The following is an 11277-nucleotide window of genomic DNA, read 5'->3' as shown; positions in this document are numbered from 1 at the left end:
AGCCACTGGGCTATGGCCACTAGGTCTTTCAAGAGCCCCCAATCCAGAGGGGGGCTGGAGTTAGAATTAGTCCTGGCCACCTGGGGTTGGAGGAGTGGCTGTCATAGATGACCAGAGTGGAGCGGGTGACAGCAGGATAGTCGATTTTATCCTATGAAAATGAGACTTCCCCAAAAGCAATTGGGTGCATTGTGGTTTTAACCTCCAAGCATTCATTTCCCTGGTTTCTGAACAACATCCCTTAAAGGCCAGAGTAGCTTTCAAACTCCCACCTCACCCTCTTCTACAGGGCAACTTTGTAGACTGCTGCTTTATTTATTTTGAATTATTTGAAGAAGCAATGTTCGGTGTTTAGTTCTAGAGAAGTTAACTCTGAGGGTTTCCTTGCCATTTTAACCTTGAAAGCAAATCAGGGCCAGGCGTGGGATGTGGGGACAACACTTGTTCTGAGCGTGGGAGAAAGCTCTTGTAATGCTGCGGGCCCCACTCTCCACCTCCCGGGAAAAGTGCGCCGGAGGCCAGCGTCGCACTGCTGACCTCAGCTCCCCAAACGGACCCAGAGGCTTCATATCTGGGGCAACAGGTCGGAGGGAACGATAAAGCGGTTCTAAATAGACGACTGGCCTGAACCCAATACCCTGAAATGGTAATATGGTCGTTATTTAAAAAGTGTAGGTATTTTCTGGTGTTTTCCCATCAAGTACCTGCCTAATTTCTGTATGGCACACGCCAGAAATCAATAGAAGTTAACAAGTCCTCCAAATAGTCCCCGTCTCTTTGTTTAATCTCCTTTACAATAAAGCCAAGGGGAGAGAATTAAAAATCTTTGAAGTAGTCCAAGGCTCAAAAGAATCAGCCAAGTAGACGTAAAGTAGTCACTTATTTCCCAAAACTGGTTTGTCGGGGAACAATAAAAGGAAGTAAAATTTATGGAGAAATTATACAGTGGATTTGTCACTTAAAATATCGTAACTGTCTCAGGGACAATACCCCATGCTGAGGATTAATGGTCCCGCCGGACCTTTGATTCACCAGCGCCTTTTCTTCGCCCTTGACAAATTGGATTTTTAGGAATGGGAAGGTCGCCTGGACCATTGTGCGCCAGCCATTGAGAGGCCTCGATTATGCAGGGGGCTGAGGGAACCGCTCCATGTGACCCTCTCCGGTGGGACTCTGCAGCTGCTCCGCAGCGCGACTCTCTCACCAAACTCCGCGCCCTGGCGGTCGCGGTGCCAAAAGGCGCCCGCCCGCATTGAAAAGGCGCAGCGCCTGCCCGCCCGCGTCACTCCGCGGGCGGAGGACGCACGTCGGGGCGCGACTGCCCAGCCCGCCCGCGCCACTCGGGCTCTGTCACTCGCGCCCTGCGGAGGACCCGGCGCGCCCGCGCGCCTGTCTGGTGGACGCAGCTATGCACGGGGCAGCCCGCGCGGCCGCCCCCTGCGTGAGCGCCGACTGCTGCATCCCCGCCGGCCTGCGCCTGGGGCCCGTGCCCGGCACCTTCAAGCTGGGCAAGTACCTGTCAGACCGCAGGGAGCCCGGGCCCAAGAAAAAGGTAAGGCGCTCCCCCCGCTCCCCACCGCCCCGCCTCCCCCGTCCCGGGAAGGGGCTGGCAGAGAGGACTGGCAGGGGGCAATGATAAGTTGTTACCTGCCAGTTCCCAGAGGGGGAAAAGGGGACACGGATTATCCCAGCAAATCGCGTCCCATTGAGAGCGGGCAGCAGTCCGGTGGAGGACGGTCCCTGGCTGCGAGGCGACAAGTCAGTGCCAGGACCGCTCAAGACTCGTAGTGCCCCCCCTCGCCCTTCCCCCGCACCCCCCGCACCTGCTCCATCTCGCGATGGGGTCTCCTCTGCGGAGACGGGGACCCAACCTCGCACTCCTAAGATGTGCCCCGTTTTACTGGGCGCAGGGCAGCGAGGACTGTCTGCCTTCCTCCCTTCAATTAACGAATATAAAGCTTTCATTCGTCCACAAATCATGTCATCCCAGCTCTTGAAAGAAAGAACGAAAAAAATTCAGGAGGTTTTTACTCCCTCGATTTCTCTCTTCGCGGCTGTCTGTGGGGTTGGGATGAGCACGGGGCGCACCAGGTGGGGGCTCTGGTGCAGCCCCGAGTTCTCTCGCAGGGGGGGTGCGGGGCTCCAGGTTGGTCGGCCTCCAGTCGAGTTGGGATGAGAGTCCAGGGGCCAAAGCCCAACCTGTAGGCGCGAATCCCCATCGCCTCCTCCCCGCCAAATCCCCAAACCCAACACTGCGACCAGAGAGGGCATTGAAAGGCCCGCTCTGGCCCAGGCACCCAGCCGTGGGAGTGGGACAGGCAGTGACGCGGGGGAAATGAAGGCCGGAGGGAAAGGTAGTAGTGGCCTTAACTTGCGGCTCCCTAAAGCTTCACCAGCTGAAATTGCTCGGGGGGGGGGGGGGTGGGGTGGGGTGGGGTGGGGTGGGGTGGGGAGGGGGCACGTCCTAGGGACCCGTCTCTCCTCCCGAGCACCCACCCTCTTCCTCCTCGTCGGAAAATGCGTTGGCTGCACACCAGGCCTTCTTCCCTAAATGTGCTTTAATTGCTTTTAAAAGGGCAGCCAGGCTGAGGACCAGCTTGTCCCGAGTGAGTGAGCTCCGTTGGTTGTGAGAGTGTGTGTGTGTGTGTGTGTGTGTGTGCCTTTTTCCTCCAAGCAGGGCAACCGGGGGAGAGAGGACAGGGGGAGGGGGGCACTACGCACCCTGAAGCTGCTGCCAAGTGTCTAGGGGTTGAGACCTCATGGGAAGGTCGCGCTCCCCCTCAGGGTTGGGTATGGGGACCCTGGAGAAGGGGTGCCATCACCTTGGCTGACTCTCCCTTTCCTTCGACACCCCACCCCCCACCACCAAGAAACAGCCCTCCCCCTCTCGGCAGCAGAGGAAGGGCGGGCCTAAGCGGATGCGACAGTGCCTGCTGCTGTGGGGAGGGCAGGGCGGAGAACAAACTTTCTCTAGGAGAGAGACCACTGCTTGCTTTGCAGGTGCGCATGGTGAGAGGGGAACTGGTGGATGAGTCCGGAAGCTCCCCTCTGGAGTGGATCGGGTTAATCCGGGCGGCCAGAAACCCCCAGGAACAGACTCTGGAAGCGATTGCTGATTTACCGGGAGGACAGGTACTGGATACTAAGCCCACACCCGGGCCAATTCTTTGTTCCTAACCCTCTGGATGAAGAACTGGATCCAGAAGGGGCCCTTTCACTATCTCAAGAAGCCTGTACAAGCAGCCAAACCAAACCCACCGCCAGGGTGTAAGCCCTGACTCCGTATAGGAGAGAGCAGACCTGCTCCTTCGGACTTCGGAGACTCAGTCTTGACAGGAGCAGCCTGCCTCATCTTTCTCCCTCTGAGCAGCTGGTGCGTTTGAACCCCAGCCTTGTGATTAGCAGCTCAATGTTTAAACCTCTGCACCACCAGGACACCTCTAGATCCTTTATTTAATCTCTTTTGTATTTCAAAAGAAGATTGGTCTAAGACTCGCTCTACATGAACTCTTGCATTAACATAACAAACACAGCCCAATCACAAATGGGATTTGTAATAAAGCAAAGAGGTTAGGATTTACAGCACTTAATGTGGTGGTGGGAGGGGAGGGGACACTATTAGCGTCCCCCTTTTAAAGAGGAGAAAGGTGATGCTCAGAGAAGCCCAACGGGTTTTCAAGGGTCCCACAGCATAGCTTTCCTCTCATTTGTCTGGACCCATTAGCCCCGAAATGACAGTGATCTATCCTATCTCTTCGTCCCAGATCTTCTATAGAGCACTTCGAGACGTCCAGCCAGGGGAGGAATTGACTGTGTGGTATTCCAACTCCTTGGCCCAGTGGTTTGATATTCCGACGACTGCAACTCCAACACATGACGAGAAAGGTACTGCCGGCTGGGCAGGAGTCCAGTCCTCCAATGGGCTCTGCGGCACCCCCAGATCTGAAGGGCTTTTCTCTAGAGAGCCGAGTAAAACAGATCTGTGTGTGTGTGTGTGTGTGTGCGTAGTCTGTATCGTTACTACTTGAAAATGGACAGTGAGTGGTAGCAGCATTTAAGTGTAAGAATCTGGTTTAGGAGAGCACTGAAAAATATCCTTAGAAAAAATGCTATGTGGAACTTTATGGGATCATGTTTTCTCTTCATTGTAAACCCCCAATGACCTTTATTTACTCGATCTAAAAAAAAGTACAGAGGTCTTAAAAAGATTGCTGTAGCAATAAAGTCATGGGTTCCTGAGAATAGAACTTTAACCTGCAATATTTTTAGGAGGTGGAAGGGTAACAATTATTCACGGATTTGGTGCAGAGCGATGCTTTTCTACAGCATTTTAGAAGCATTACGGTACTTACAACTGGTCAGTTGGCAGGTACTAAGGCCCTTTAAATGGTATTTATTCATTTCCCCCCTCCCTACTTAAATTGAATCTGGGATGTATCCCAGTTTCTTCTCAGATTTATTTGATCCCTTCCAAAGCCTAGAACGAATTTATGCAAATTAAGGTGCAGTGAGAAAACCATTTTCAAACCTCCCCTGGAGGACTAAGAAGACTTCCTGCAAAAAGGAGACTGGGAGGTGCTGCAATTGTACATCCTTTTCTTTGCCAGTTGTTCTAGTTCATAATTTCTCCTAAAGAAGCTGTTATTAATGTGAACACAGCGCATGCCTCAAAATGTTTTAACATACCTCTCCCTCTTGAATGCTTGCTCGAGCTCATCCTTTTAGAAAAGAGTTTAAAGAAATTGAAACAAGTGTGGGAATTCGGAAGCACTTCATGAACAAGACAGAATTAATCTTATTCAGAATGATGAGTCACTTCCATTTCAATTAATCCTGTTCTCTGGAACTTAATTCTGTTGACTTTGTGAGTAAATTTGCATCTACAATATTCGTATGCATTTATCCTGAGAATGCTTGCTCTTTGCATCACATGATGTGAAACTCTTCTGTCAACTTTTTCCTGTGAGAAAGAAGTATGACAAAAGCCTATTGATGGAGAACTCTCAAATCTGCCCCTGCAATTTGGAGGTTATTGGTCCTCCTTAGGATTGAGACATTTCTGTACAAGGTGCTCTTTCTTGGGCACACCCAACTAGCACAGAAACTAACTGGGTTGTTTAGTGGCCTTCATATTTTGAGTTCTGACAAATGAGCTTAAAAATATATTGCAGTAAAAATATATTGCCGTAGAGTTCGATAGTCACCCACTATATTCTTTTTTGGGGGGGACATATGGGTTATCCTGACCTCTTGATTTTTTTCAACTTTGAGATGCTTTAAATCTTGACCTCTTAGGGATGCATGGAGGAGCCCTGGTGGCATAGTGGTTAAGCACTGGTCTATGATCCTAAAGGTCAAAGGTTGGAAACTAACAGCCCTGCTCTGCAGGAGAAAGATGGGGTGTAATTCTTCCCATACCAATCACAGTCTCAGACCCTCACAGGGGCAGATCTCCCTGTCCTGTACCGTCAATAAGAGTTGGCATAAACTCCATTGCAGTGAGTTGATTTTTTTTCCTTTTAGGGATGCAGGAAAGAAGGACATCTCCTATGATGCGTTTTACTATTTGTGGCAGGGTTAGATCTCAGAGCCTGGAGAACTAGTTAGTTGGCTAGGAAAAAGTGAAGACAATACATGCTTACATCAGAAATGTACCTTGCTTGAAAAGAGTAAGAGAAAAGCAGGAATGGATGCCACTCTTCTAGTATTGGCTAACTTCAGGGAGTGTCCACTTCAGAGTAACATTAAGGAAAATACTGACCCTTTGATTTTGGAAGAATATTTACTTGGCTTTGCAATGAACTGAATCGTTTGAGGCTGTTTCTGAAAAGGACTTTTTAAAGGGTGGTGGATGAGAGGTTCCTAACACAGGAGAAGGGAGCAATTAGGGTCACATGCCCGTGAGAGAACCCTGGAGGTCTCATGTTCTCTCTCTCAAGATTTATTATACAGGAGTGTTGACTAGAAAGTAACAGGAACAGAAATTGTTCTAGCGAAATAGTTGAGAGACAATTAAAATAGAGTCTCAGGCAGTCTTCTCCTACCCTCCCTTTTCTCTCTTCTGGCCTTAGCTAGAATAAGCTGCTTTTACTTGAAATTTCCTCAGTTATTTGGAGGACTCCTTGCTTTATGCAAAGCCAGAAGTAGTATACATTAGAGGAGACATATTTTTTCCACTCTTGTTTCTCTCTAAATGTTTTAGAAGTTGGAGCTGCTTGTAAGAAGGGAAGAGAAATTAAATTTTTGGGGCCAGAAGAGAATTAAATTTCATGAGACTGAGGTACACTTTGGACACTTCCTTGTAGCTCAACTAACTTTTCATAGTTAGTTCTTATCCTTGTCTTCATTACTCTCAATTATTGCATTTAAAAAGAAATCCAAATGGCAAGATTGCTCTTCTCCGTGTGAAAACTCCCGCCGTGAGACCAGAATCTGTACCATACTGGGGTCTCTTAATTAGGCCTTGGCGAAAGTAAAAGTCATGAGTACTAATAATATATTTTTAAAAGCTTTGACACCAACAACAAGTATGGGATTCTAGGGAAAAAGTATACACTTCCAGGGGGAAAAAGTATGGGATTCCTAAGAGAATTGTACACTTATTTAAAAAAGGAATGTTAAAAAATTAAAAAGGGAATGTTTACGAAGTCATATCATATGTCTCTAGTATTATACATTCATGCTGTAAATAAAACAAAGGTACAGCTTCTCCAAGGACCCCACAAGGCTTGGATTTCGATCTAGAAGTTAATTAGTGACCAGGTGGAACAACTGACAAGAACATGTAACATCATCCTTCAGTTTTTACAATACCAAGACAGAGAGTGTCACTCTCCTCATCAATTTAAATGGAGTTAAAGAGGAAATAAAGATACAAATAAATTTGAAGAATAGCAAATCACAGTCCCTATGTGGTCTTTCAGTTGGTCACGCTCCAGGAGAACCTCAGGCAAAGTGTTTAAGGCCTGGAGGGGGTGAGAAGGGTGGGTAGTGGACACAAAAGCCATTGTTCTGTGAAAAGGAATGATTACATATGGCCCATACATACAGGATATTGTCTCGCCTGGTAATGAGGTGCTCATGACCATTAGATTGGCCTTTGTTCAGTTTATCCAAACTCCTTGACATACGCCACCTATTCTGCAAACGCCAACAGATGGGCCCAGGCAAGGCACAGCCTCAGCACTTGATTTAAAGCAACAGCTGCTCTCTGCTCCCTGCTCCCATCTCTTACCAGGCCCGCCTGTCTCCTCGCTGCCATCCCAGGAAGATTTGTTCTGCTGGCCCTGAGCAAGTCTTCCTTGGAAAGGCCTAGGTCACCACCCTTCTTTATCTCTGAGTAGCCGCAGACGATGGGGATGGGGACAAGGGTGCTCATTTGGGGGCTCTCATGGTTTATTGCTACTGTAGGGCTATAAACTCACTCCCCCCCACCTGTGTTTGCGGGGACCCAATAATACTTTTTTTTTTTTCCTACACCGCTGGGCGAGACCTTGGGCGCGCAGGCGCTTGCTGTCTTTGCCGCGTGTTCGCGTCTCACCGGATCGCTTTCCCACTCTTTCTCGCCCAGGAGAGGAGCGCTACATCTGCTGGTACTGCTGGAGAACGTTTCGATACCCCAACAGCCTGAAGGCTCACTTACGCTTCCACTGTGTGCTCGGCGGCGGCGGCGGCCGCGCATTCCTGCACCACGAACACGCGGCTCGCCAAGGCGCCGCCCCCGATGGCCTCCGCCTCTCCCCGAAACCCTTGGCGCCCGATTTCGCCGGGACCGTCCCGGCAGACTCTCTGCGAGCCCACCCGCTGGCCCCGCCGCCCCCGCAGGCCTGCGGACCCCGGGAGGGCATCAAGCGGGAGGCGTCCGCCGCGCCCTCGGCTACCTCGCCGCCGCCGGGCAAGTGGGGGCCTCCTAGGAAGGGCAAGGAGCAAGCGGAGCGCGCGCTGGACATGAGCGGGGCTGCCCGCGGCCACGGCCACGGCCACTTCCTGGGCATCGTGGGTGGCTCCCCGGTGGGGGGCGGCGGCCTGGCCTTCTACCCCGGCGTGCGCTCCGCCTTCAAGCCTGCGGGTGTAGCCAGGACGGCGGCGGCTGCACACGCTGACCCCTACCGGGAGGAGAGCACTGGCAAGCCGGGGACAGGGCTGGCTTTGGGCAAGCTGCTGGGCGGGGGCCGGTCGGTCGCGCGTCCCCGGAGCAGGGAGAACCCCGCGGCTGCTGGCGCCAACCACTACCACCACCACCACCACCACGCGCACCACCACCACCACCACCCCAAGTGCCTGCTCGCGGGGGACCCGCCGCCGCCCGCCGGCCTACCGTGCTCGGGGGTGCTGCGCGGCTTCCCTCTGCTCGCAGGGCCCCCGGAGGAGGCGTCCGCCTTCACGCACGTGGAGCGCGCCCCGCCCGCCGCCGCGCTGCCCGGAGCGCGGTACGCGCCGCTGTCCCCCGCGGCCGGGCTGCCCCTGGAGCGCTGCGCGCGGCCGCCCCTTGACGCGGGCGCGCTCCAGGCCTACGCGGGCGGCGAGTGCGGCCACCTGCCCGCAGTCCTGCCGGCCTTCACCGTCTACAACGGGGAGCTGCTCTACGGCTCCCCGGCCGCCGCCGCCGCCTACTACCCGCTCAAGCTGCACTTGGGCGGGCTGCTCAAGTACCCGGAGTCGCTCTCCTACTTCGGCGGCGCGGCGGCGGCGGCGGCGGCGGCGGCGCTCAGCCCCGCGGAGCTGGGCTCCCTGGCGGGCCTGGACCGCGAGCTCGCCATGCACACGCAGCAGCTGTCGGAGCTGGCGGCCGCGAAGGGGCGCGGGCGCCTGGACGCGGGGGCGCTGCCGCCGGCCGTGGGGACGGGCGGCGCGGGCGGCGGGGGCGCGGGCAAGGCCAAGTCCGGTCACCTGTGCCTCTACTGCGGCAAGCTGTACTCGCGCAAGTACGGGCTCAAGATCCACATGCGGACGCACACGGGCTACAAGCCGCTCAAGTGCAAAGTGTGCCTGCGCCCCTTCGGCGACCCCAGCAACCTCAACAAGCACATCCGGCTGCACGCCGAGGGCAACACCCCCTACCGCTGCGAGTTCTGCGGCAAAGTGCTGGTGCGCCGCCGGGACCTGGAGCGCCACGTCAAGTCCCGCCACCCCGGCCAGAGCCTGCTCCCCAAGGAGGGCGACGGCCCGGGCGCCCAGCCGGACTACCCCCCGGAGCCCGGAGAGCCCAAGAGCGACGACGACGACAGCGACGTGGACGTCTGCTTCACGGACGACCAGAGCGACGCGGAAGCCGGGGGCGGCGGTGAGCGCGACGCCTAAGAAACTGGCCCGGGAAGGTTTCGGGGTGTCCCCGGAGCAGGGCTCCCAACGCAGAGGACGAGCTCGGAGGCAGCTTAAAGAAATACTGTCCGCCGTGCAGCCCAAAGACGGTGCTCTGGTCCCCAAGGCCCTGGCGCTGCGCACTCCAATCCGCCCCGGCGGCGCGCTCAGGCTCCGGGGGCCTAGGAGCCCGTTCCTGGGAGCGCCACAGCACCCTGGAGACCGCTCCGTTTTAACTGCCACGTATTTGTGTTTTCCCTGTGCAGGAAATTGTGCCTTCGAAACGATGTCGCTGTTCTTGTGTGTGTTTAGGCAAAACGCGCTAGTTAAAATTTGGTAGACGTGGCACCGGTCCACTGGGTTTCCATTTCAACTGTCCTCATGTCAGAGACTGCGTCCTCAGACTCATTGACTGTATAGTGGTAGCAGGTGTACAAATTGGTCAAGTTGCAATTATTTATAAGAGAATAATGACAAATGTAAAATATCTAAAGCATGAATCTAAGAGCACGCAATATATAATTTTAAAGAAAATGTCATATTTGGTAGAGTGAAAATGTGGTGTATGTGATTTTATCATGAATGATGTACAGTGGACATAGTATTTTGGTCTTGGCTTCAGTTTGTGCAATCTTTAAGAAAAATAAAGATACTTACAAATGAGAGTTTGTTCACTGAGCAGCTTCAGCGGGCTCTTTAAAGACGATTTCAATTAGAAAACAACTTCAGGGAGCCTGCCCACGAAAATACATCACAGGACATGTGAATTTAATAAACACTTGGGCTACTCATGAAATAAATATAACAGGACACGTATGATTTTTCCATATGTGCATTTCACAGGCTTCTGTTAAGGGGCAAAGCAATTGTTTTCTAAACCATTGTTAATCATGCAAAATGTTTTCTTGTTTGCAGAAAGATGCTAATGACCTTCCAGTGCTTCCTGCTCACAGTCCAGTGCTTCCTGCTCAAAGAAATTATGAACTGTAGAATCCGTATTTCTAATCGTGTTCCATTTTGACGGAACTTTTTTGGAGAAGCCAAAAGGAAACTAGCTCAGTACTTTTTGTGATTTCATACACTTGAATATTTATCCAACACATACTGATGAAGGATCTATTTTAGTATAAAATTCATTTCTCACCCCCCCCCCCTTACCCCTTCCCACAAACTCCTGCTTCGATCCCAAGTTATAGAAATCATACTCTTTAAGAACGCTGGGAGGTCGAGAATTAAAATGACAACGTTAGAAACAATGACACTATTCGTTGACTTAAAAAAGATAATTCTAAGGGCAGTGAAACAGAGCCCAGTGGCACTATGATTTGACACTGGGCTGCTCACCACAAGGCTGGCGGTTCAAACACAGCCCTCTGTGGAGAAGGCAGGCTGTCTGCTCTGGCGAAGATTTACAGTCTGGATTGGAAATGCTCTATAGGATCACTTTGAATTACAATCGACTTAATGGCAGTGGATTATGGGGTTAATGGAAGGATATCATAAATAACATATTTTTGAGAGCCAAATTACGAAGGTGCATTCCCTGCGCCCCTCCTCCACCTACACTGGAAAGACTTCAGTTCTATACTAAGTGGAACATTAAACAGCCCCAAAGATGAGGGCGGGCATGCTAAGAACCCAGACCTGCACCATTTTCCCAGTAGCTTGCAGGTAGGTTCTAGTAGGTCTCAGAAGGATCTGGACACAACTGTAATCAGTCTGAAGAGCTCTGATTTTCAGCATGCTAAGTGTTTTGATAGTCTCCAACGCTGAGCAGACTTCTGGGGAATAACCCTGCAGAGTTCCTGGTGGCCTGCTGGGACTTTCTCTGGCCCATCACAGTCCAGGGCATTGTTGGGAGAGGATATGGATGTCTGACTTCTGTGTGTGGTGATCAGAAAAATAAATTTTTAATGAGAAAATGTAATGTCAGCTGATCAGAAAATGTTTTGCTTTGCAAAAGAGAGCCCAAGAAAA

General features: G+C 52.1%; 1 protein-coding gene across 1 annotated transcript; it reads left to right on the top strand.

The window, feature by feature from the left end:
• Window positions 1-1408: 1408 nt before the first annotated feature.
• PRDM13 (PR/SET domain 13) lies at window positions 1409-9300 on the top strand. Its single transcript, XM_075553748.1, has 4 exons — window positions 1409-1552; window positions 3001-3132; window positions 3765-3885; window positions 7571-9300. Exons 1-4 carry the CDS (start codon window positions 1409-1411, stop codon window positions 9298-9300), a joined length of 2127 nt encoding a protein of 708 aa, XP_075409863.1.
• The last annotated feature ends 1977 nt before the right edge of the window (window positions 9301-11277 follow it).

This window comes from Tenrec ecaudatus, chromosome 7 (assembly GCF_050624435.1).
Source record: "Tenrec ecaudatus isolate mTenEca1 chromosome 7, mTenEca1.hap1, whole genome shotgun sequence".
Taxonomy (NCBI): Eukaryota; Metazoa; Chordata; class Mammalia; order Afrosoricida; family Tenrecidae; genus Tenrec; species Tenrec ecaudatus.
Note: the sequence above shows the minus strand (reverse complement) of the source record. Positions and strands in the feature narration are given on the sequence as shown.

What these genes read in the sequence shown, in the direction of transcription:
- PRDM13 (XM_075553748.1), top strand. Translation starts at nt 1,409, where the DNA reads ATGCACGGGGCAGCCCGCGCGGCCGCCCCCTGCGTGAGCGCCGACTGC. An exon ending in AGCCCGGGCCCAAGAAAAAG is followed by an intron (nt 1,553 to 3,000) that starts GTAAGGCGCTCC and finishes CTTGCTTTGCAG; the next exon opens with GTGCGCATGGTGAGAGGGGA. An exon ending in TCCAACACATGACGAGAAAG is followed by an intron (nt 3,886 to 7,570) that starts GTACTGCCGGCT and finishes TTTCTCGCCCAG; the next exon opens with GAGAGGAGCGCTACATCTGC.